Genomic DNA, 26,999 nt, shown 5'->3' with positions numbered 1-26,999 from the left:
CCTGACGTGCTTCCTCAGGAGGACCGGGCCTGGTGTCCTCAGCCACGCCGGAAGTGAGACTCCCGTGGTAGTGCCCCTAGAAAAAATGAAGAGTCGCTCGTGAGGGGCTTGATTTGTAGCTGTACAGAGGAGGGATCTGATAGCGTGGAGCGCGTCTGGGAGGACTTCTTGCCACTGGGAGACTTGGAGTTTTCTAGACCGGAGGGTCAGTAGGGCGCTCTTCCAGACCGTCGCGTTCTCCCTCTCGACCTGCCGGTTCCCCCTGGGGTTGTAGCTGGTAGTCCTACTCGAGGCGATGCCCTTGTCGAGCAGGTACTGACACAGCTCGTCGCTCATAAAGGACGAACCCCGGTCGCTGTGCACGTAGCTGGAGAAACCAAACAGGGTGAAGACACTATGCAGGGCCCTAATGACTGTGTGAGAGGTCATATCAGGGCATGGAATGGCAAAAGGGAATCGGGAGAACTCGTCGATGATGTTGAGGAAATAAATGTTCTTGTTAGTGGAGGGGAGTGGCCCTTTGAAATCGATCGCAAGGCGTTCAAAGGGCCTAGAAGCCTTGACCAGGTGGGCCCTGTCTGGTCTATAGAAGTGCGGTTTGCACTCTGCACAGATCGGGCAGTCCCTGGTGACCGCTTTTACCTCCTCGTTGGAGAAAGGCAGATTTCGGGCTCTGATGTAGTGGGCGAGCCGGGTGACCCCTGGATGGCAGAGGTCCCGTGGATGGCTTTCAGACGGCTGATCTGCGCGCTGGCGCATGTCCCGCGGGATAGGGCATCCGACGGCTCATTGAGCTTCCCCGGTTGATATTTAATATCGTAACTATAGGTGGAGAGTTCGATCCTCCACCGAAGGATTTTATCATTTTTTATTTTGCCCCTTTGCGAGTTGTCAAACATAAAGGCAACCGATCGTTGGTCGGTGATGAGGGTGAACCTCCTACCTGCGAGGTAGTGCCTCCAGTGACGAACAGCCTCCACGATGGCTTGCGCTTCCTTCTTGACTGAGGAGTGTCGGAGTTCTGAAGCGGATAGGGTACGGGAGAAAAATGCAACGGGCCTCCCTGCCTGAGTTAAAGTGGCTGCTAGAGCTACCTCTGAGGCATCGCTCTCAACCTAAAAGGGAGTGGATTCATCCACCACCCGCATGGCTGCTTTGGCGATGTCCTCCTTGATGCAGCTGAAGGTCTGGCGCGCCTCAGCAGACAGGGGAAATCGTGTGGCCTTAAAGAGTGGGCGGGTTTTGTCCGCATATTGAGGGACCCACTGGGCGTAGTATGAAAAGAACCCCAAGCACCGTTTGAGGGCCTTGGGGCAATGAGGGAGGGGGAGTTCTAAGAGCATGCGGTCCGGGTCTGGGCCCAGGATTCCGTTCTCCACGACGTAGTCGAGGATGGCCAGTCTGTTTGTGCGGAAAACGCATTTCTCTTTGTTATAAGTGAGATTTAATTTCTGTGCCGTTTGGAGAAAACGGTGGAGGTTGGCGTCGTGGTCCTGCTGGTCATAGCCGCAGATGGCTCTTTCTGGGGAAGGTGGGACCTCTATAGACAGGATGGTCTACATCTGAACCTGAGGGGCACCAATATCCTTGGGGGGAGATTTGTTAGTGCACTTTGGGGGGGTTTAAACTAATTCAGCAGGGGCATGGGAACCTGGATTGTAGTTTTGATGGGAACCTGGATTGTAGTTTTGGGGTACGGGAGATTGAGAGTATAGAGGTCAGGAGCACAGATTTGACTTTGCAGGAGGGTGCCAGTGTTCAGGTAGGTGGTTTGAAGTGTGTCTACTTCAATGCCAGGAGTATACGAAATAAGGTAGGGGAACTGGCAGCATGGGTTGGTACCTGGGACTTCAATGTTGTGGCCATTTCAGAGACATGGATAGAGCAGGGACAGGAATGGTTGTTGCAGGTTCCGGGGTTTAGGTGTTTTAGTAAGCTCAGAGAAGGGGGCAAAAGAGGGGGAGGTGTGGCGCTGCTAGTCAAGGACAGTATTACGGTGGCGGAAAGGATGCTAGATGGGGACTCTTCTTCTGAGGTAGTATGGGCTGAGGTTAGAAACAGGAAAGGAGAGGTCACCCTGTTGGGAGTTTTCTATAGGCCACCTAATAGCTCTAGGGATGTAGAGGAAAGGATGGCGAAGATGATTCTGGAAAAGAGCGAAAGTAACAGGGTAGTTGTTATGGGAGACTTTAACTTTCCAAATATTGACTGGAAAAGATATAGTTCGAGTACATTAGATGGGTCATTCTTTGTACAAAGTGTGCAGGAGGGTTTCCTGACACAATATGTTGACAGGCCAACAAGAGGCGAGGCCACATTGGATTTGGTTTTGGGTAATGAACCAGGCCAGGTGTTAGATCTGGAGGTAGGTGAACACTTTGGAAACAGTGACCACAATTCGGTGACCTTTACGTTAGTGATGGAAAGGGATAAGTATACCCCGCAGGGCAAGAGTTATAGCTGGGGGAAGGGCAATTATGATGCCATTAGACATGACTTAGGATGTGTTGGTTGGAGAAGTAGGCTGCAAGGGTTGGGCACACTGGATATGTGGAGCTTGTTCAAGGAACAGCTATTGCATGTTCTTGATAAGTACGTACCAGTCAGGCAGGGAGGAAGGGGTCGAGCGAGGGAACCGTGGTTTACCAAAGAAGTGGAATCTCTTGTTAAGAGGAAGAAGGAGGCCTATGTGAAGATGAGGCGTGAAGTTTCAGTTGGGGCGCTTGATAGTTACAAGGAAGCGAGGAAGGATCTAAAGAGAGAGCTGAGACGAGCAAGGAGGGGACATGAGAAGTCTTTGGCAGGTAGGATCAAGGAAAACCCAAAAACTTTCTATAGGTATATCAGGAATAAAAGAATGACTAGGGTAAGAGTAGGGCCAGTCAAGGACAGTGGTGGGAAGTTGTGTGTGGAGGCTGAGGAGATAAGCGAGATACTAAATGAATACTTTTCGTCAGTATTCACTCAAGAAAAAGATAATATTGTGGAGGAGAATGCTGAGACCCAGGCTATTAGAATAGATGGCATTGAGGTGCGTAGGGAAGAAGTGTTGGCAATTCTGGACAAGGTGAAAATAGATAAGTCCCCGGGGCCGGATGGGATTTATCCCAGAGTTCTCTGGGAAGCCAGGGAAGAGATTGCTGAGCCTTTGGCTTAGATTTTTAGGTCATCATTGGCTACAGGAATAGTGCCAGAGGACTGGAGGATAGCAAATGTGGTCCCTTTGTTCAAGAAGGGGAGTAGAGATAACCCCGGTAACTATAGGCCGGTGAGCCTAACGTCTGTGGTGGGTAAAGTCTTGGAGAGGATTATAAAAGATACGATTTATAATCATCTAGATAGGAATAATATGATTAGGGACAGTCAGCATGGTTTTGTGAAGGGTAGGTCATGCCTCACAAACCTTATCGAGTTCTTTGAGAAGGTGACTGAACAGGTAGACGAGGGTAGAGCAGTTGATGTGGTGTATATGGATTTCAGTAAAGTGTTTGATAAGGTTCCCCACGGTCGGCTATTGCAGAAAATACGGAGGCTGGGGATTGAGGGTGATTTAGAGATGTGGATCAGAAATTAGCTAGTTGAAAGAAGACAGAGTGGTAGTTGATGGGAAATGTTCAGAATGGAGTTCAGTTACGAGTGGCGTACCACAAGGATCTGTTCTGGGGCCGTTGCTGTTTGTCATTTTTATAAATGACCTAGAGGAGGGCGCAGAAGGATGGGTGAGTAAATTTGCAGACGACACTAAAGTCGGTGGAGTTGTAGACAGTGCGGAAGGATGTTGCAGGTTACAGAGGGACATAGATAAGCTGCAGAGCTGGGCTGAGAGGTGGCAAATGGAGTTTAATGTGGAGAAGTGTGAGGTGATTCACTTTGGAAAGAATAACAGGAATGCGGAATATTTGGCTAATGGTAAAATTCTTGGTAGTGTGGATGAGCAGAGGGATCTCGGTGTCCATGTTCATAGATCCCTGAAAGTTGCCACCCAGGTTGATAGGGTTGTGAAGAAGGCCTATGGTGTGATGGCCTTTATTGGTAGAGGGATTGAGTTCCGGAGCCATGAGGTCATGTTGCAGTTGTACAAAACTCTAGTACGGCCGCATTTGGAGTATTACGTACAGTTCTGGTCGCCTCATTATAGGAAGGACGTGGAAGCTTTGGAACGGGTGCAGAGGAGATTTACCAGGATGTTGTCTGGTATGGAGGGAAAATCTTATGAGGAAAGGCTGATGGACTTGAGGTTGTTTTCGTTAGAGAGAAGAAGGTTAAGAGGTGACTTAATAGAGGCATACAAAATGATCAGAGGGTTAGATAGGGTGGACAGCGAGAGCCTTCTCCCGCGGATGGAGGTGGCTAGCACATGGGGACATAGCCTTAAATTGAGGGGTAATAGATATAGGACAGACGTCAGAGGTAGATTTTTTTACACAAAGAGTGGTGAGGCCGTGGAATGCCCTACCTGCAACAGTAGTGAACTCGCCAACATTGAGGGCATTTAAAAATTTATTGGATAAGCATATGGATGATAAGGGCATAGTGTAGGTTAGATGGCCTTTAGATTTTTTCCATGTCGGTGCAAAATCGAGGGCCGAAGGGCCTGTACTGCACTGTATCGTTCTATGGCAACATTGTCCAGATACGGAAACGTGGTCCGCAGTCCGTACTGGTCTACCATTCGGTCCATTGCTCGTTGGAACACCGAAACCCCGTTAGTGACGCCAAAGGGAACCTGGAGGAAGTGGAAGGCACGGCCATCGGCCTCGAACGCCGGGTAGTGGCGGTCCTCCGGGCGGATTGGGAGCTGGTGGTATGCAGACTTCAGATCCACCGTGGAAAATAGCCGATATTGGGCGATCTGATTAACCATGTCTGCAATTCTGGGGAGGGGATACGCGTCTTGGAGCGTAAAGCGACTTATGGTCTGGCTATAGTCGACGACCATGCGAAATTTTTCCCCGGTCTTGACGACCACCACCTGAGCTCTCCAGGGACTATTACTGGCCTCTATGATCCCCTCACTGAGCAGCCGTCGGACCTCTGATCGGATAAAGACCCTATCCTGTAAGCTGTATCGCCTGCTGCGAGTAGCTACTGGCTTGCAATCTGGAGTGAGATTGGCGAAGAAAGGAGTGGGGGAGATGCGCAGCGTGGCTAGGCTGCAGATAGTGAGTGGTGGCAGGGGCCCGCCGAAGCTGAGGGTGAGGCTCTTGAGGTTGCACTGGAAATCCAGGCCTAATAAGAGTGGCGCGCAGAGGTCGGGCAGGACATAAAGTTTAAATTTAGAATAACTAGTGCCTCGAATTGTGAGCGTAGCGACGGTGCGTCCTTGGATTTGGACTGAGTGGGAGCCCGAAGCGATCGCGATAGTTTGGCTCACCAGAAAAATAGAAAGCGAACAGTGTCTTACCAGCTCTGGATGTATAAAGCTCTCGGTGCTCCCGGAGTCAAAGAGGCATGGCGTGCTGTACCCGTTGACCTGGACCTCCGCCATCGAACTTCGTAGGTGCTTGGGGCAGGATTGATCTAGGGTGACCGTGTTGAGTTGCGGGCCGTGTGGTGAGTGCCCGGGGAAGACGTTTTCTTCAGATGAGCTTTCTGAGCATGCCGATGCAGATGGGGCCCGTGGATCGCACGTGGTGAGCGGCGAGGAAGATGGCGGCCCCCATGAGTCGCACGTGGCCGGCCGCATGGTGAGGGTTTGCCAAGATGGCGGCCCCCATGGATCGCACGTGGCGGGAGGGGGCGGAGTTGGGGCGTAGGCCGCAGCGTTTCGGGCCCCGCGGGCCCGCTGGTGTTGGGAGCGATTTGTTCTCTCTGCAAGCGAGTTAAAAACTGGGGCCCTTTTCGCGAGGCACACTCTGGCATAGTGGCCTTTCTTCCTGCAGCTGCTGCAGGTCGCGGATCGGGCTGGGCAGCGCTGCCACGGGTGCTGGCTTTGGCCACAGAAATGGCAGGCTGGAGCAGCCGAGTAGCTGGCTGGGCCAGCAGAGTAGCTGGCTGGGGCAGCAGAGTAACTGGCTTTGGCAGCGCGGTAGCTGGGGGGCCATGCGGCACAGGCCTGGGGGGACTGTTGGTCGGGGGTCCACGATGAGGTCGCGGGATCCGCGGGAAATGACGTGAGGCTGCGGAAGGAAACTTCCATAGTGGTAGCAGCCTCCATAGTAGTGTCTAAGTCCTGGGCCCCCTTTTCTAGCAGTCTTTGGCGCACATAGTTTGACCTAAGGCCCGCTACGGAAACGTCCCGCACAGCAAGCTCCCTATGTTCGGCCGCGGTAACGGCTTGATAATTAGTTCAATTCCCTTACAAACTCAGCAAGCGTTTCTGTAGGCCGCTGACGGTGAGTCGTAAACACGTGGCGTGCATAAACCTCGTTAATGGGCCTAACGTACATTTTGTCCAATATTGCCAGCGCTGCGGTGTAAGAACCGGCCGGATTTAGCTGTGTGGAGATTCGGTGGCTTACCCTCGCATGCAGTAGGCTGAGTTTTTGTTCCTCCATTGTTCCAGCGGTGCTGGCTTCTGCCAGGTAGGCTTTAAAACATCTCAGCCAGTGGGAAAAAATTTCCTTAGCCTCTGCATCCTGTGGGTCGAGTTCTAGGCGTCCGGGCTTGAGGGCTGTTTCCATGATTTCTTCGACTGTTTCCTAAGTATATTAAATTGTTGGAACCAACAATTCTACGGACACGTGCTTGTAGGATTAGAATAGCGGTTTTAATATACTTACAACAGAGCCAGCCTGTTAGCCGTTGAACTTTCGGTGAACTGGCCGGCTGACCCTGTGGCACTGATCTTTATACAGCAGCTCCCGGGGGAGGAGTCCTGGGCGGAGCCAAGGGAGGAGCCCCGTACAACTCTGAAGCATTCCCAGAGCTACACCCCCTGGAGGTCAGGTAGTGCAACTGTACTTACAATATAGACACATGTATATACAGATTATAATCCGGTGTGAATCACATTCACCACATGAATTAACTCTCTTCAAAACCTTTTCCCATAATTCGATTTCCAACCACACTGTCGCCCTCTCCAATCCCATGTGCTGCCTCCATTGCCCCCACACCCTCAGGGCTGCCACTACCACTGGGCTTGTGGAGTATTGAGTCAGCGATAACGGCAGGGGCGTCGTCAATAAAGCCTCCAAACTCGTACCCTTACAGGATGTCGCCTCTAAATCACTCCCAAACCGACCCCTCCCCCACTACCCACTTCCTGACCATCAATATGTTAGCCACCCAGTAATAATTAATAAAACACGGGAGGGCCATGCCCCCTTCCCGCGACCCCATTCCAGGAGTGCCTTCCTCACACTCTGGGTTTTCCCAGCCCCCACACAACCCGAGATCGCCGCATTCATTTTCCTAAAAAAGGCCTTCGAGACAATAATCAGGAGACTTTTGGAAAAAAACCCAGCAATCTCTGGAGGACTGTCATCTTCACTCTCTGCACACTCCCCGCTAGTGTCAGCGGGAGCATGTTCCACCTGCGGAAATCCCTTTTCATCTGCTCGACCGCTTTGCACAGATTTAACTTGTGAAGCTGTCCCCAATCCTGAGCTATCTGGATCCCCAGATACCTAAAGCTCCTCCCCATCACCTTAAAAGGTAACTCCCTCAGTCTCCTTTCCTGCCCCCGCGCCTGAATCGCAAACACCTCGCTCTTTCCCATGCTTCACTTGTAGCCTGAAAACTGCCCTATTTCTTCGAGCGTCTCCATAATTCCAGCCATCCCCCCCTCCCCCCAAAGAATCTGATATAAAGCAGTAAATCATCCACATAGAGCGAGACCCTGTGCTCCACCGCTCCTCCCCCCCCCCCCCCTCCCCCCTTTCTCACAATCCCCCGCCTAACATTTGATGACATAAGGGCCATTGCCAGGGGCTTTATGGCTTGGGCCCCTGTCTTGTCCTCCTACAGAAACTAAAATATTCTGACCGGACCCAGTTGATTCTTACATTCGCCACCGGAGCCTGGTAAAGCAACCGGACCCAATCCGCAAATCCCTGCCCAAACTCGAACCTGCCTAAAATATCTCATAGGTACTTCCATTCCACCCGGTCAAAGGCCTTTTCTGCATCCATAGCTACTACCACCTCAACCTCGCGCCCCTCCGCTGGCATCATTATAACATTCAGGAGCCGTCAGATCCTCCCCAATTACCTCCGGGGCACAATCCTCTATATGTGTGGCCAAGATCTTTGCCTGCAATGTAGAGTCTACGTTCAAAAGGGAAATCGGCTAAGCCAACCATTTTATGGTGTGGACATATGCGATTAAATTGGCTTGTAAACAACCCCAATTGGGGGCGGCCCGGTGGCACAGTGGTTAGCACTGCTGCCTCACAGCTCCAGGGACCCGGGTTCAATTCCGGCCTCGGGTGACTGTGTGGAGTTTGCACTTTCTCCCCGTGTTTGCGTGGGTTTCCTCCGAGTGATCCGGTTTCCTTCCACAGTCGAAAGATGTGCAGGTTAGGTGGACAGGCCATGCTAAATTGCCCCTTAATCGCCAAAAAGGTTGGGTGGGGTTACTTGGTTATGTGGATACAGTGGAGGTGTGGACTTAGTAGGGTGCTCTTTCCAAGGGCAAGTGCAGACTCAATGGGCCAAATGGCCTCCTTGTGCACTGTAAATTCTATGACCTTTGATTATTTATTTAAATATGGCAAGCCAGCTGCTGATGTTCGTGCCATTATCCAGGGGGTGAATGCTGGGCTGGAAAGGATCAATTTGGATGGTATTGATTTCAGTTGATAAACCACCACAGATATGTGGAATGGACGTGTAAATGTGATTTGATATATTTAGGAAAAGGGCAAGTATGATTACAGATCACGGAAGCCATCTATCAGTGTACTATGATCTATATATAATGATTTATAAGCTACAATGAATTTATTTTCATATCAAAACAATTATACATATGTCTTTAATACTGAAATCTTCTGTTCAGTGGTTCTGCATTAATTGACAAATCTCTGCGCTGCATACAGTTTCTAAGCAGAGAGTTTACATGTTGCAGCAAGAGACAGCATCATTTCAAGAGTATGCCTTCATTAGGTATTGTAAATTTCCATGGCTACTGTAGCTTCAAAGACATTGGCAGGATTCTCCGTTTCCGCAGCCGGCCAACGAGGTTTCTGTGGTAGTCTGTATTAGGGGTATTACGGTACCCAGGTTGATGCTGTAAGACCATTGGTGTGGGAGGTACCTGAGACAGCAATATCATTGGTGAAGCCTGCCTGTTGGTTCCGCCCAGTAAGGCGGAGTATAAGAGCCTGTGTCTCCCAAGCTGCTGCATTCTGTACCTGCGCTGCTGGGGGCAACATCTAGTCCAATAAAGCCTTCAATTGTCATCCAATCTCGCTTCTGGAGTCATTGATCGAGCATCAATTTATTGAACTAGATTTTAAAGAATGGAGCTCCGAATCAAGCCGGACTGTCTGCAACTCAGCCCCCACGCAGCAAACTCAGCAGCAATCTTCAAACACTGGCTGGCATGCTTCAACGGGTACCTCAGGACGGCCACAGCTACACCCACGGAGGACCAGAAGATGCAAGTTCTTCACTCGAGGGTGAACCCAGAGATCGACACCCTCATCGAGGATGCAGACGATTCCGTGGCCGCGATGGCCCTGTTGAAAGGACACTATATTCGCCCAGTAAACCAGGTCTCCGCCCGACATCTGCTAGCGGCGAGGCGACAAATCCCCGGGGAATCGCTGGATGAATTCTACCGTGCGCTCCTGGTATTAGGTAGGAACTGTGACTGCCCACAAGTTCCAGCCAGCGACCACCCAGAACTTTTAATCCAGGACGCATTCGTTGCAGGTATGCTGTCCTCCCAAATCCGCCAGTGGTTGCTGGAGAAAGAGGTACTAGGCCTCAAGGAGGCACGGGCCCTTGCTAGCTCCCTGGATGTGGCCTCCTGAAATGCCCGCACGGTCATCCCCGACCGCGCGGCAGCCCCTTGGACAGCGTGGAACCCCCCCTGCAGCCGACCCCGATGCATCCCCCATCCCCCCACAAGCTTGTGCCGTGCGGCTACCGGGCAACCCTGGGGGCCCCGCTGTTATTTTTGCGGGCAAGCCAAGCACCCCCAGTAGTGCTGCCCGGCACGCTCCTCCACCTGCAAAGGGTGCGGCAAAAAAGGCCATTTCGTGGCGGTATGCCAGGCCCGGGCAGCCGCCACGGTCTCCAGGGGCGAACCGGGACCGCACATCACAACTCCCTCCATGAGTCACATGCGGCCAACGGGCGCCGCTATCTTCCTTTTCCCGAGCCCTGTGCGGGCCCCGGGTGCCGCCATCTTGTTCCCCAGAGACCACGTGCGACGGATGAGCTCTGTCTTCTTGCACACCCCCAGCCATGTGCGACCAGTGGGCGCCGCCATCTTGTCTGGAGTCTCAGGACCCCGATTTGGATGACCACACACCTCCCAAGGAAAATCTCCAACTTTTACCACGACTCGCCTCTGTGACCTTGAGCCAGTCTCGGCACCGAACGCTCTCGACTGCGACGACGACCGTGCTCATCAATGGGCGCGAACGATCCTGCCTGATCGACTCTGGGAGCACAGAGAGCTTCATACACCCCAACACGGTAAGGCGCTGTTCTCTTACCACCCACCCAGTTAACCAAAGAATCTCCCTGGCCTCCATGTCTCACTCTGTAGAGATCAAAGGGTTCTGCATAGTGAACCTCACGGTCCAGGGAAAGGAATTTTAAAACTTCCGGCGCAAGTCCTCCCTCACCTCTGCGCTGCCATGCTCCTACTCCTAGGGTTAGACTTCGAATGTAGCCTCCAGAGTTTAACTTTTAAATTTGGCGGCCCTATACCCCCCTCACTGCCTGCAGCCTCGCGATCCTCGAGGTCGATCCACCTTTCCTTTTTGAGAACCTCATCCCGGATTGCAAACCCGTCGCCACCAGAAGCAGACGGTACATTGCCCAGGACCGGACCTTCATTAGGTCGGAATTCCAGCGGTTACTGAAGGAAGGTATTATTGAGGCTAGCAACAGCCCCTGGAGAGCTCAGGTAGTGGTTGTAAAGAGCGAGGAGAAGCATAGGATGGTCATGGATTATAGTCCGACCATCAACAGTTATACGCAGCTCGACGCGTACCCTCTTCCCCCGCATATCTGATTAGGTCAATTAGATTGCACAATACAAGGTCTTTTCCACGGTGGATCACAAGTCCGCCTACCACCAGCTCCCCATCCGCCCTAGTGACAGCAAATGCACTCCATTCGAAGCAGATGGGCGGCTCTACCACTTCCTGACGGTTCCCTTCGGTGTCACAAATGGAATCTCGGTCTTCCAACGGGAGACGGACCGAATGGTTGGCCGGTACGGTTTGCGGGCCACATTTCCGTACCTCGATAACGTCACCATCTGTGGCCACGACCAGCAGGACCAACCTCCGAAACTTCCTCCATACAGCAAAAATCCTTAATCTAACCTACAACAAGGACAAATGTGTGTTCAGCACCGACCGCCTAGCCATCCTCGGCTATGTAGTGCATGATGGAGTTATAGGCCCAGATCCCAAACGCATGTGCCCCCTCATGGAGTTTCCCTGTCCCACACTGTTCCAAGGCCCTGAAACGCTGCCTGGGATTTTTTTCATATTATGCCCAGTGGGTCCCCAAATATGCGGACAAAACCCGCCCACTAATTCAATCCACAGTTTTTCCCCTGTCAGCAGAGGCCTTCAGCCACATCAAAGCGGACATCGCAAAGGCCACGATGCACGCAATCGACGAATCCCTTCCATTCCAAGTCGAGAGCGACGCGTCTGACTTGGCTCTGGCAGCCACCCTCAACCAAGCGGGCAGACCTGTGCCCTTCTTCTCACGCACCCAACACGCTTCAGAAATCCGCCATTCCTCCGTTGAAAAGGAGGCCCAGGCCATAGTAGAAGCTGTGCGGCACTGGAGGCATTACCTGGTCGGCAGGAGATTCACTCTCCTCACTGACCAACGGTCAGTTGCTTTCATGTTCGATAATGCACAGCGGGGCAAGATAAAGAATGATAAGATCTTGCGGTGGAGGATCGAGCTCTCCACCTACAACAATGAGATCTTGTATCGTCCCGGGAAGCTAAACAAGCCTCCTGATGCCCTAGCCCGCGGCACATGTGCCAACGCACAAGTGGATCGACTCCGCACCCTCCGCGAGGACTTCTGCCACCTGGGGGTCACTTGATTCTTCCATTTCATCAAGACCCCGCAACCTGCCCTACTCCATCGAGGAGGTCAGGACTGCCACCAGGAACTGCCAAATCTGCGCGGAGTGCAAGCCACACTTCTCCAGGCCAGAGAAAGCGCACCTGATAAAGGCTTCCCGTCCCTTTGAACGCCTCAGTATGGACTTCAAAGGGCCCCTCTCATCTACTGACCGCAACACGTATTTCCTGAACGTGATTGACGAGTACTCCCAGTTCCCATTCGCCATCTCCTGCCCCGACGTGACCGCAGCCACCGTCATAAAAGCCCTCCACAGTATCTTTACACTGTTCGGTTTCCTAGCCTACATACACAGCGATAGGGGGTCCTCCTTTATGAGCGACGAACTGCGTCAATTCCTGCTCAGCAAGGGCATTGCCTCGAGCAGGACGACCAGTTATAACCTCTGGGGAAATGGACAGGTACAGAGGGAGAACGGAACAGTCTGGAAGACCGTCCTACTGGCCCTACGGTCCAGGAACCTCCCAGTCTCCCGCTGGCAGGAAGTCCTTCCTGATGCTCTCCACTCCATCCGATTTACTGCTGTGTACCACAACAAACGAAACACCTCATGAACGTCTCCTTGTCTTCCCAAGGAAGTCCTCCCCTGGGACCTTTCTCTCAACCTGGCTGGCATCCCCTGGACCCATCCTGCTCCGCAAACACATGCAGGCGCACAAGTCGGACCTATTGGTCGAGAGGGTCCACCTCCTCGACGCTAACCCTCAATACGCCTACGTGGCGTACCCCGACGGCCGACAGGATATGGTCTCCCTTCAGGACCTGGCGCCCACTGGATCCTCTTCCCCCCCCCCGCCAACCCCACCCTCCCTCCCACCTGCGCACCCCACAGCCGCCCCCTTCCCAGGTGGATCGGTTCTCCCACTGGTCCCATCTAGGAGTGATGAAGCTACCGAAGAAGCCGAAGCCGTGCTCCCGGAGCCACGGACGCCCGAGCCGGCGCCTGCATCACCGTCGAAACTGCGATGATCGCAGAGGACGACTAGGGCCCCCGATCGACTAATTGCTTCATTTTGACACATGAATGTAAATAAATACTGGAAATAGCGGCGACGTGTAAAGAGGCAAAACACTGTACTAATGTATACCGGGTACCACCATAACCTCAACTTCTACCACTGTATAACGCGAGACCACCACCCCCGCCGGACTCTTTTTTTTTTAACAGGGGGTGAATGTGGTAGTCAGTATTAGGGGTATTACGGTACCCAGGTCGATTCTGTAAGACCATTGGTGTGGGAGGTACCTGAGACATTGGTGAAGCCTGCCTTCTGGTTCCACCCAGTAAGGCGGAGTATAAGAGACTGTCTCCCCAACTGCTGCATTCTGTACCTGCGCTGCTGGGGGAAACATCTAGTCCAATAAAGCCTTCAATTGTCGTCCAATCTCGCTTCTGGAGTCATTGATCGAGCATCAATTTCCCATTATGTCCACCCCACGCTGTCGAGAAATCCGCAGGCGTGGGTGCACTGCCAGGGAAGCGGAGGATCCTGCCGATGGAGAAGCCCACAGATTATCTGTGATTGTGGAATATTATTCCTCTCAACCTCGCTGCAACTTTGACACAGTGGGCCACACCAACTTTGTCCAATGTCTTTCTTCTGCTCACATGAGCTCAGTAGGATTTCTCTCACTTGGTTCCACACTTAGCTAATTATAGCCAGAACATCTCCAGCAATGACTTCTCTTCACCAATGCCATTACTTTAGGAGTCACCCAAAAATCGATCCTTGACCGCCCTTCCTCTCCATCAACATGATGCCATCCACAGATACATGGTCAGTCTCCACATGTACACTGACATGCAGCATTTGTTGGCTAGGGGTAGTATTTGGTCAGCTAGCCATTAGCTATCTGAAGTCATTAGAAAGGAAAATTGAGAGAAAGTAAAATGTGTGGCACCAAAGTTGCTCCTCTTATACTTGGCAGGAATGGTTAAAATTAGCCAAGTGTTGCAATTTCCTCCAGTTGAACATCAGGAAGGAGGAATCCTGTCTTCCGCACTTTCCTCAAACTTTGTACTCTTCTGCCCATCTTTCTCCCCAGTGGCTGTCGCAGGATACATCAGGGACAGGATTCTCTGAGCCTCCGCACCACAATCGCGCTCAGCGCAGGGGCGGAGAATGGGCGTCAGACCCCCGTGATCAGGTCTGACGCCGCTCCCTCGATTCTCCGGAGACTGGAGAATCTGCGCCAATCGCGCGAGCGCAGTCGACGCGGTGCCGGTCGGGGGCCACTGAAAGAGGCCCCCACAGCGATTCTTCACCGACAACTGGCCGAGTTCCTGCCTACGTGGTTCACTCATTTTTCCACTCGGCAGAGGGTCAGAGTGGCGGCTGCGGACTCAGTCCACTGCCAACCTGGTGAAGGGCAGGGAGATCCGTCACCCCACCAGGTGACGGATCCTCCTGCTAGGGGTGCGGCATGTTCTGGAGTACAAGCCTTCAGTGCTATTGCCGGAATATTGTCAGGACCCATAGCCTTTGCTGTATCCAGTCCCTTCAGCGGTTTCTTGACATCACGTGGAGTGAGTCGTATTGGCTGAAGACTGACATCTGTGATGCTGGGGATCTCTGGAGGAGACAGAGATAGATCATCCACTCAGCACTTCTGGCTGAAGATTGTTGCGAATGCCTCAGCCTTGTCTTTTGCACTTATGTGCTGGTCTCCTCCACCATTGAGGATGGGTTATTTGTGGAGCCTCCTTCTCCAGTGAGTTGTTTAATTGTCCACCACCATTCACGGTTGAATGTGGCAGGACTACAGAGCTTAGATTTGACGCGTTCATTGTGGAATCGCTTAGCTCTGTCTATTACTTGTTGATTATGCTGTTTGGCACAAGTAGTCATGTGTTGCAGCTTCATCAGACTGACACCTCATTTTTCAGTATGCCTCATGTTGCACCTGGCATGTTCTCCTGCACTTCATTGAACCAGAGTTGATCTCCTGCACTTGTGCTCCAGAACATAAAGATTAATAATAATCTTTATTAATGTCACAAGTGGGCTTACATTAACACTGCAATGAAGTTAGTGTGAAAATCCCCTCGTTGCCACACTGCCGCCTGTTCGGGTACACTGAGGGAGAATTCAGAATGTCCAATTCATGTCTTTCGGGACTTGTGAGAGGAAACCGGAGCACCCGGAGGAAACCCACGCAGACACCGAGAACGTTCAGACTCCGCGCAGGCAGTGACTTAACCTGGGACCCTGGAGCTGTGAAGCAACAGTGTTAACCACTGCTACTGAGTAGAGGATATTGCAGCCCATGAGATTGCAGATTGGGTTGAATACAATTCTGCTGCAGCTAATGGCCCACTGCACCTCATGGATGCCCAGTCTTGATTTCCTAGATCTGTTCGAAGTCTATCTCATTTAGCACGGTGGTAGTGCTGCACAACACGATGGAGGTTATCCTCAATGTGAAGATGGGACTTTGTCTCTACAAGGACTGTGCGGTGGTCACTTCTATCGATACTGTCATGGACAGATGCATCTGCAGCAGCAGATTGGTGAGGATGAGGTCAAGTATGTTTTTCCCTCTTGGTGGTTCCCCCACCACCTGTTGCAGTCCCTCACCCAGAGCATATTCTCTGCCCTTGCCAACCTCAGCGATTCCTGCAAGTGGTGTTCAACATGGCGGAGTACTGATTCACCAACTGATGGTGGCCGGTTCGTGGTAATCAGCAGGAGGTTTCCTTGCTCATGTTTAACCTGAAGCCATGAGACTTCATGGGGTTCGAAGTCGATGTTGAGGACTCCCAGGGAAACTCCCTCCCGACTGTATATCACTGTGCTGCCACCTCTGCTGGGCCTGTCCTGCCGGTAAGACGGGACATACCCAGGAATGGCGATAATAGTGTCTGGGACATTGTTTGTAACCTATGATTCTGTAAATATGACTATGTCATGTGTTGCTTAACTAGACTGTGAGACAGTTCTCCCAACTTTGGCGCAAGCCCCCAGATGTTAGTAAGGAGGACTTTGCAGGGTCGACAGGGCTGGGTCTGCCATTGTCATTTTCGGTGCCTGGTTCGATGCCGGGTGGTCCGTCATTCCTTTTTTGTTTTTCCGTAGCGGTTGAATACAACCGAGTGGTTTGCTAGGCCATTTCAGAGGGCATTTAAGAGTCGACCACGTTTCTGTGGGTCTGGAGTCTCGTGTGGGCCAGACCAGGTAAGGATGTCAGATTTCCTTCCCGAAAGGACATTAGTCATAGGGACTGTTTAGCTCACTGGGCTAAATCGCTGGCTTTGAAAGCAGACCAAAGCAAGCCAGCAGCACGGTTCGATTCCCGTAACAGCCTCCCCGAACAGGCGCCGGAATGTGGCGACTAGGGGCTTTTCACAGTAACTTCATTTGAAGCCTACTCGTGACAATAAGCGATTTTCATTTTCATTTTTCATAGTAAATCAGATAGGTTTTTACAGCAACCGACAATGGTTTCACGGTCATCTTTAGTCTTTTAATCCCGTGGTGGGATTTGAACCCGCGTCCCCAGATCATTATCCTGGGTCTCTGGATTATTAGTCCAGCGACAATACCACTGTGCCACCACCTAGGGGTGTGCGTGCTGTGGAATTCCCTATCTAAACTGCTCAACCTCATTTTTTGCTTTAGGACACACCTTAACTTCTTGGACTCCCTCCTAATATCTCTCCCTTTACTGTGGCACTGATTTTTATCTGCTATGCCTTGGGACATTTTCTCAATAATCACGTTATGAATACAAGTTGTAGGGCAGCACGGTGGCCTAGTGGTTAGCACAGCTGCCTCACGGCGCTGAGGTCCCAGGTTCGATCCCGGCTCTGGGTCACTGTCCGTGTGGAGTTTGCACATTCTCCCCGTGTCTGCGTGGGTTTCGCCCCCACAACCCAAAAATGTGCAGAGTAGGTGGATTGGCCTCACTAAATTGCCCCTTAATTGGAAAAAATTATTGGGTAATCTAAATTTATAAAAAAAAAATGAATACAAGTTGTTGCAAAATTATTTTATCTATGTCTGTGAATCATTTTAAATGTAAATAATGTTGTTCAGCATGTTCAGCCCTGAAAAATTGAGTCACTATTGTGAGATTTTCTACTAAACCTGTCCTGCAAATGGGAAGCTTTGCACAATACATATCCGAAACCCAGGTGTACATGCCCACTGTTTTCCAACCTATTAGAAAACCATGTACATTGTATCCCCAAATTTCTGAAATACTCTATTCAAACCTTATCAACGGCACAAACTGCTGGGGGCCCCACGTGAGATTGATGTTGGCTACAATGAGCCAAAATGTCAGAAAGCAAATGACGCATATTTCATTTCACAGGATCCTGTGAAGCTTTGTCAAAACTATTTGGAAGAGAAGAAAGGTGCTGAAATGAGACCAAACTACAACCATTAACAAGTGTGCTATCTCCCTCCAGATTCTTGAATGTACTATGGACAGGGTAGAGAGATAAACTGAAACCCCCATTCCCCTTTGCGTTTCGTCCTATGGTCCATGTAATTTATTTTTACAAAAGGCTAACGTGTATTCCCAAAACCTTTATTGCACAGTCAATTCAAAAGTTACCAGCAGCATACTTTCATGGCTTTAACAAGAAGGATTATTTATTCTCATATTTTCCCAGAAAGTCTAATGCTTCATCAATCTCGCATCTCACACACAAGCTCACATCTCACACACAAGACAGTTACAATTAAAGAAAGTAGTCCACTTCTATGAGTGTAAAGCCAAGCAGAATAGTTAGTTTACTTTGAGTCCAGTGTGTTATGGCATGGCAGATAAGTGCCAGGCTACCCAAATCCCAAAGGAAAACCTGAATCAGCTGCCACAATAATTTGTAATTTGTGTATTATGAGAAGTCAAAGTAAGTAACTCTCAGACCAATTGTGATAATTTTATATATTAAGGTTAAACATTTACTAAAATGAGAAAAAAGCACTTGTAACACAAGAAGACGTTTGCACAGTTAACAGTACTTCTACCAATATTTCTTTAAAGATTTTGGCTTCAGGAAACTTGAGAACTAAACCCACTTTTGATTAAACAGTCCTCATAAGAATTTTTTAATCTATCGGAAATTCCAGTAACATTACTGATGCCCTGCTGCTCTGAGGGAAAATTTCACACTGTCCCTCTTCTCTGAAGGTGGCAGGCTGGTGTTCACAGTTGTTGCTTCAACACACTGCCTTGTTCAAGATCTCCCAGCCACAGCCATCGCATCCTCCAGTCTCACTTTAAACATGTCTTATTTCCCTTTGGTTTTCCAATCTATTGTTGCTACAATTGTATAGAAGTTCCTCTTTCCAGAAATGATCAACCTTTTTCTTTACTTTATAGATACTATATTTATAATGTAAACTTATGATTTGCCTCATCCATATCTGATCTCCCAATTGTATATGTTGCTTCTGAAATACAATGGTTAGCTTCAAGTCACTTCATCTTAATGCAAATTTCCATTCACGCTGCTTCCCTGACAGCATCCTCTTCAAACTACTTGCCTTCACACCTCCTTTGTTGATGTTTTGACCTTTGTAGTCTACTGTCTCCAATTCAATTAAACCAATCATATCCACACACGAGTGTTTCCTAGTATATGACCATGATATTGCAAAAAAAAATTAAGGCTCTAACTTTCTTCACAATTAAAGGGGGAGCTTTTCCCACTCAGGAATTGTAGTTCGGGTAAATTCAGATAGGGTCAGATCCAAATTAATGCTAGACTCCCTCAAAAGGAAGATTGTTCGGCAAGTCATGTAGAAAGGCACCTGTGGCTGTTGTGACTAGTGATCCAATATCTTTACAGGTGAAACCAAAATTTTTCCGGAACCGGTTGGAGGAGTCTTTTTAAAATCCTTGAAGTTCTTGAAATGCAACATGGCGTAGCCTTTCCCTGCAGCTGTTGAAGTTAGACTGCAAACATCCCACATCTCATCTGTGTTTTGGAACAAAGGATTTTCAGCTTCATAGAACAGCTTCAATCATATGATTAACAGGCATTACTGTACATTAGAAGGCATCTATGTGTGGTAAATAGTTAGTTTCAGTCACATGGCCAAAACCCATTGATATTCAACAGAAAGTGAATGGTGATCTTTTTTAGGTAACTAGTCTTGATATTCTCCTTTGTTATGTCGGACATCTGCAGTCCAGAAATCTGTTGTCCATGTTTGAGTAAGTTTTGACAAAATCGGTTTAAAATTCTGTTGAGGAATGCTGGTTAGGGGTGGCACAGTGGCTCACTGGGGCAGTGATTAGCACTGCTGCCTACAGCGCTGAGAACCTGGCTTCAATCTTGGCCCCGGGCCACTGTCTGTTTGCATATTCTCCCTGTGTCTGAGTGGGTTTCACCCCCCACAACCCAAAGATGTGCAGGTTAGATTGATTGGCCACACTAAATTACCCCTTAATTGGGGGAAAAACAAATACATTTATTTTTTTAAAGGAGTGCTGGCAAGGCATATCCATTCAAGGTGGAGATCCCCATCCATTGTAATTCAATCCAGAACATTCTGGAAGCTTGTTGAAGTTATAGAAGATTACCTAACCATCATGTCAGCCATCTTATCAATCCATCAGAGTTCATTTTAAAAGGAACACTGTTTTTAACTATTACTTTCATCCGTGTACTGACATGACACATGTAGAATCTTATTTTTAGGTGTAGACACATGACCAAATCAAACATTTTCCATGACCAACATAACGATTTGAATAATTATGATGTCGGACAAATGTTTGTCGGATCAAAATTATTTTCTGTTTCAATTCTGACTATACCCTATGTCATACTTTGCATGTGCAGGGGGAGTTGATGGTGAGCATTGTTGGAGGGTGAGTTCATTGGCCATAATGCTGGGGTGTGATTATTGTCGTGGTTGTGCGGGCTGGGGCAGTATCAGGAGATCTGGGTTTTGTGGGGTGTGGTCCATTTAAAAAAAACATGCAATTCAGTGAACTGAAGACAGACCTCAAGGGCATTTCTTCAATTCATTAGAAGGCCAAGGCTTTGCTCGAATTGTGCTTCAACACAAGGACTCCCGATTCACCTCGTCATTGGATCAGGAATGTCTAAAAGCTATAGGGTAGAAGACAAGGGCACAGTTTTAAATTAGCCCAGTTGCACGTGATCTCAGTCCTCTGCTGGCCAGAAAATCTGCAGAATAAATTCCAAGTTGCACCGAAAAATATATTTTCTTTAACTTTTGTTTTCATATTGTCTTTTCAGACACCACTGCCAGATCAGGAGGGTCCATCTACTGGAACGATGGCAATGTTTGAATTGATGAGCTCTAAAGATTTAGCCCACCAGATGACGATTTATGACTGGGAATTATTCAATTGTGTATATGAGGTACAGTAAAAGATTTTGTATCACTATCCATACGCGCACAATTTTAAAACTTAGAATTACACTTCAAATTTGCACATTCATTACTCTGTACAGTAGTTGATCAATTTTAAAATCTGAAACAATAGCAAATTTTACTCATCTTGTGCAATTAGTCATAGAGTCACAGAGTTTTACAGCACAGAAAGAGGCTCTTTGGCCCATCGTGTTTGTGCCGGCCATCAAGCACCTATCCATTCTTGCATTGAAAGAGGCGTACATTTATTTTCATTCTATTAAATCTTTGAAATATCTACGCATTTTGCCCCATTTCCCCATAGAATCATAGAATTTACAGTGCAGAAGGAGTCTGCAGAAGTTTCACTGGCCCTTGGAGAGAGCACCCTACTTAAAACCCATACCTCCACCCCATCCCCGTAACCCCACCTAGCCTTTTGGACAATAAGCGGCAATTTAGCATAGCTAACTAACCTAACCTGCGTGTGTTTGGACTGTGGGAGGATACATAGATACGTAAATACATAGACGATAGGAACAGGAGGAGGCCTTTTGGCCCTTCGAGCATGTTCCACCATTTCTGACGATCATGGCTGATCATACATCTCAATATCCTAATCCTGCTTTCTCCCCATAACCTTTGATCCCATTCGCCCTAAGTGCTATATCTGGCCGCCTCTTGAATATATTCAATGTTTTAGCATCAATTACTTCCTGTGGTAATAAGTTCCACAGGCTCGCCACTCTTTGGGTGAAGAAATGTCTCCTCATCTCTGTCTGAAATGGTTTACACTGAATCCTCAGACAGTGATCCATGGTTCTGGACACACCCATCATTGGTAACATCTTCCCTGCATCTACCCTGTCTAGTCCTGTTAGAATTTGTGTAAGCCTCTATGAGATCCCCTCTCATTCTTCTGAACACCAGCAAGAACAATCCTAACCTAGTCAATCTCTCTTCGTATGACAGTCCCGCCATCCCTGTACTCAGTCTGGTAAACCTTCGCTGCGCTCCCTCAAGAGCAAGACCATCCATCCTCAGAAAAGGAGACTAAAACTGCACATAATATTTTAGGTGTGGCCTCACCAAGGCCCTGTACAATTGCAACAACACATCCCTGCTCCTGTACTCGAAACCTCTCGCAACGATGGGGCCCAGCAACGATCCCTGTGGCACCCCATTAGTTACTGCCTGACAATTTGAAAAGGACCCATTAATTCGTACTCTTTGTTTCCTCTCTGCTAACCAGTTTTCTTTCCACCTCAGTACACTTCTCCCAGTCCCATGCGCGTTAATCTTGCACAATCATCTCTTATGGGGGACTTATGCACTCCGCAGACATGGGGAGAAAGTACAAACTCCACAAAGTCACCCGAGGCCGGTCTTGAACCCAGGACCCTGGAGCAGTGAGACAGAAGTGCTAACCACTGCACCACCTTGTGCTGTGCCCTTTCACACAGTTTCTTTATAACTATTTAACTGCTTCCTTTTTAAAAGCTGTTACGGATTCTGTTTCTATCAGGGTATCTATAATGGCCTGCTCTGCTAATCTCCTGCATCAAAAATATTCTCTTGATTCCCTTTGTTCTTTAGTATGAAGAAATACTTGAAATATTCAATTTATATCCCCTTTATATGCAACCTATCAGCAAGTGGAAAGTTTCCCCCATGTACTTAATTAAGCCCCTCATAAATGTTAACCTTTTCTGTTTCAGTAATACGGGCCACCGTTTCTTTAATGTGGCCTCTCCACCCTCAAATGAAGTAACTCAGCCCTCCTATGATCTTAGTTACCCTCTTCTTTTTCCTCTACACTGCTTTGACATCCCTCCTGAAGTAGAGGACCCATATTGGCATATATGTTCTAATTGGGCCAAAACCATTATTTGCTATGGATTTAACATTATCTGTTTTGCCTTCCGAAACAAAGAACTTGCATTTGTATATCGCCATTCACAACTCCAGAACATCACAAAATGCTTTACAACCAATTTAAATATTTATGAAGCGTTGTCACTGTTGTAATGTAGGAAACATGCATCAAATTTGTGCACTGCAAGCTCCAACAGAAACATGATTATGACCAGATCATCTGTTTTTATGCATTAGTCAGGACACAAGAACCACCTTTTCAAGTAATGTAAAGGGATCTTTTACACTGACTGAGACGGCAGACAGGGCCGGGATTCTCCAATCCCGCGCCGGGTCAGAGAATCGGCCCGGGGGGGGGGGGGGATCTGACTCCAGGGGAGGCCTCCACGGTGGCCTGGACCGCGATCGGGTCCAGCCGATCGGTGGGCGGGCTAATTCCGTGGGGGGCCTATGTTCCTATGCGCCAGTCCCCTGTAGGGCTCCGCCATATTGCCCAGGGCCCGGCAAGCATGCGCGGACCCGTGCCGGCCTTAGCACGTCGGCTTTCGAGCGCCGGAGCAGCGGACACGTCTCCGGCGCCGCGCTAGCCCCCGAGGAAATGGTGAATAAGGGCAGCACGGTGGCGCAGTGGTTTAGCCCTGCTGCCTCACGGCACCGAGGTCCCACGTTTGATCCCGGCTCTGGGTCACTGTCCGTGTGGAGTTTTCACACTCTCCCCGTGTTTGCATGGGTTGCCCCCCACAACCCAAAGATTGGCCACACTAAATTGACCCTTAATTGGAAAAAATGAATTGGGTCCTTTAAATTTATTTTAAAAAGGGAAAGGGTGAATACCTGGGCCTGGCGGCCCATTGATTCCGAGTGGCTTGCGCAGCTTTTGACACCAGCTCACAACCTGGCCGTGGGATCGGAGGTCTCAGTTTAATGCTTCATCCAAAAGAAGCACCTTCAACAGTGCAGCACTCCTTCAGTATTGCACTGGAGTTACAGCCTAGGTTCTGTGCTCGAATCCCTTGAGTTGGATTTGAACCCACAATTTTCTGGCTGAGGTAAGTGTTCTCCCAATTGACATTTTTATAATTTTTGCTAGTGTGTTAAATCCTGAGATTCCAGATCCTACTTTGACAGTTGTTGCTCGTTTTACTGGAGTGTGATTAACACGCCTCCATTTAAAGGCCGTGTGCTTAACACTACTATGGCTCTGTATGTGTAATTATGCTCGGAGTCGCCAGGTGCCGTATTGAGACACCGTCACAAGTATATCAAGATCAGGTTCAAAGTAATAAATCCGTACACCGATTAGTAAGTCCAAATGATTGGTGTTTATTATGACAAATATAATAAATACACATGCATACGCTAAAGAGACTAACTTACTTCTAATACTAAACAACTAAATACTTATCTAGACAGGAACAGGCAAGGTCAGGGAACAAGGCCTTCGTCCCGTTCTTGGTCTGCAACTTTCTGATTCGTAAAGTTGTCAAGATCTAGCAAGGTCTGGATCACGTAGCGATCGTTGTATTGGCACTTACAGTTCGATAGCTGAGGCTCAACGGCTGGTGATGAAACTGGAGTCAGGATGCGATGTAACAAGTCTGGGCCGGAGCACACAACAGACTTGGGCCGGAGCAAGCAAGCAGACCGAACCATGCGTGGGACCTACTCTTATAGGTCCTAGAAGTCCGTGCCCCCTTGGGGCGGTTCTTTCACCTGCCGGGTATCGATTGGGCCTCTCCCAATCGATATCTTCCAAACCACCCAATCTGAGGGTCGTTCCTCGATGGGTGGGGCGGTCCCTACGGCTCTTTGTGTTGGTTGCTGTGGCGCCATTCTGTCTGGGCGTCTATGGAAAAGTATCCATTGATACTTAAATGTTTCTATTGTGTGGGGTCTGGATCTGGATCACCTCATTACTATGCAATCTGTTTCCCATTTGCACCTTTGGCTGAAACTCTGCACCTGGCCAGAAACTGGTTTCTGTACGTGCAGAATGCAAATTAGTCTTCTGCAAGCTGCTTGTCCTTACTAAGACTGTTTTTCCCTGCAGCCTTAGCAGTTCTCCATTTTGTAGCCCAGTGTCCATCTTAGATGGCTACATTCCCTCCTTGTGATCCTCACAAGAAATTGTGAAGGATCACCTATGCACGTTTCTTCGAGTGCCTTTGGGTGCCCTCTTTGGGTTCCCTGACCTTAGCAAGTTCCTGGGCGTCTACGCTTTCTTTAACTATGGCAAGAAAATTTTTATCTCACATTTCTACTTGGCGCTATGTCAAAGGGGACATGCATTACCAATAACCGGGAACCTCTACCTATCACAACTACTATCCTTATCTCATTTTAAACATTTTATTACAGTCTAAAAATCTTATCCATTCACACCGCATTACATATCACTTTCTGACTCGGCAGTCGAGTTCAGAACAATATAATACATTAGTGCCTTCTTTATTGACATATTGCTTTATTCATTTCCTAGGCATCAAGGGGTTGGGGGGATTGGTGAAAACCGAAAATAGGGGATTGAACTCCGTAAATGGTTGAGGGGCAGGAACGGGAGGCTCTCCTTTTCCATTTCCTCAACCTGAGGGTCTGTACAATGATGCAGAGAATTGCAATCACCAACAGTGATTCAATCACGTACGACATTGAGTACCATGTCATGAATTTTGTGCACCAGGTCTGAACTTCGCTGATCAGAGCTGAGCACGGGGAAGTTGGTGTGAGGGAAACACTAACGGCGGGGGTTGTGGGGGAAACGTGACTTGCTTCCACATATACAAATACAACATTTAATAGTAATAGGTAGGCTTCCATCATGGTCTTCTCTTCGTTCTCTTTGTCCTCTTCCTTCTGTATGGCCGATCCTTGCCGTGAACCCTCTTTCGTCTTTCGAAAGCTATGGGATCAAGCACAGTATCTGTCAATACACAGTTTAATATCCGTACTTGTTAGTGTATCTGTCCTTTCATTCCAATTGACCCTTAAATCACTGGCCAAGTCACACCCTGTGACTCCCCTCATTTTTTTTTTTCAAATACGAATTTAGGAGCAGATATACACCTAACAACGATCCTCCTGCGAGCCGTCTCGCAGGCCTTGCCAATTTACCATCCGAATGTTCCTGGATGTAAATAGCATGTGGGATGGCGGCCTAAGGGCTACCTAACGAAAAATGAAATAAAGTTTTGAAACAAAAAGGTCGAATGGGTTGCGTATGGGTCGCTACGGGTAAGATTTGGATGGGATCCCCGGGTAAGGCGTGCTGTGCCGTACCCGAGCTTGGCTGACCAAAGTGGGTCTCAGACAGGGCGGGTCCTCAGTGCCGTTTCGCCACTGCCTGAGTAACCTGGAATGAACGGGCAAGAATGTGTTAACCGTGGGGTTGCAGCCTCTATTCACCGAATAGAGGGACACCTAAAAACAAGGGTGGAGCCAAGATGCTCCTTGTGAAAAGTTGAGCTGGGCTCCAGACATTTTTGCCGATCATGTGAGGTGGTCACAATCTTTTCAGCTGAAAAGATCTGCAATCAAACCCTTAATATATCAACAAGCAAACAAACATAAACTTACAAACAAAACATACGTGCAGGTTCCATCAGAAAGGATATCGCTTCCCTCAAGCGGTTCCTATTTTACATCATCTGGACACCTCACTTTTCCTCTGCCTCTGTGAACAGGGTCACAAAGGGGTTGCCGTATCGGGAGTCAGACACTGTGTCGTCCTGCTCTCCCGGATCCCACACCCTTGTGTGGATCAGGCATGCAATCTTGGAATTATGTGACCGGGGGTCACTTTCATCGTTACGGACAAGTCTGTATGAATTGTCCCTGTGCCAAAGTGTGGGGTCTAAACTTGAAGGGGCATTGTCGGGGTCGGGTGGTGGGTCTGGGTATTTAACATAGGTGACCTCCATGGGGTCACTGGAGTCGGGGTCGTAGTCGCTACAGTGGGGGCTGTAGGGTTGTGTGCTGTGGCTGTCCTCAAAGTCAGTGTCAGTATCGCTGTCTCTGCTGTGGCAGCTTGTGGGCGTTTCGGGGCGTGGTCTGTTGTGGTCAGTGGGCGGAGTCGTGGGCGAGTCCGATGATGAACTGGTCTGTGAGGGGGATGGTGGAAACGTGTCTCTAGTGGGCGGGGCGAGATGTTCTGCTGCGTCCAGTAAGACATGGTGTGTGTGGTTAGACTGTGTTCCATATGCCTTCAGTTGGTTAATATGAAACCACGCAGTCTTTCCATTTGGGGTATTTTATCCTGTAAACTGAGGGGCTAATTTTGTCCGAAATTGAATACGAGCCTGAAAATTTTGGTGCCAAAAAACTGCAGGGGTTATACACAGATAGCATTACCTGTTGCCCAACCTGAAATTCTGTGGGGTGTACGTTCTTATTAAAGCAAGCTGTGCTTTATTTGCGTCGTGTTCCCAGTTGAACTGCGGCTGCGATCTGTGCAGACCTCGCAGTCTCAACTAGGTCTTTAACAGCTTTCTCATGCGTGAGGGCCGTCACTTCAGGGCTAGTCATGTCCAGTCCTAAAAGGAATTCT

At 49.0% G+C, this 26,999-nt stretch overlaps 1 protein-coding gene across 8 annotated transcripts in view; it reads left to right on the top strand.

The window, feature by feature from the left end:
• The window catches only part of rapgef4a (Rap guanine nucleotide exchange factor 4a), a 514,684-nt gene that overhangs the window by 440,202 nt on the left and 47,483 nt on the right, over positions 1-26,999 (top strand). For all 8 annotated transcript variants that reach the window (XM_038789400.1, XM_038789401.1, XM_038789399.1 and 5 more), the window contains one exon: positions 20,464-20,589. In XM_038789400.1, the coding sequence (XP_038645328.1) occupies positions 20,464-20,589 (126 nt within the window). The remainder of the gene's footprint in view (positions 1-20,463; positions 20,590-26,999) is intronic.

The sequence above is a fragment of the Scyliorhinus canicula genome, chromosome 2, assembly GCF_902713615.1.
Source record: "Scyliorhinus canicula chromosome 2, sScyCan1.1, whole genome shotgun sequence".
NCBI lineage: Eukaryota > Metazoa > Chordata > Chondrichthyes > Carcharhiniformes > Scyliorhinidae > Scyliorhinus > Scyliorhinus canicula.
This window is presented reverse-complemented; position numbering and strand designations above follow the sequence as displayed.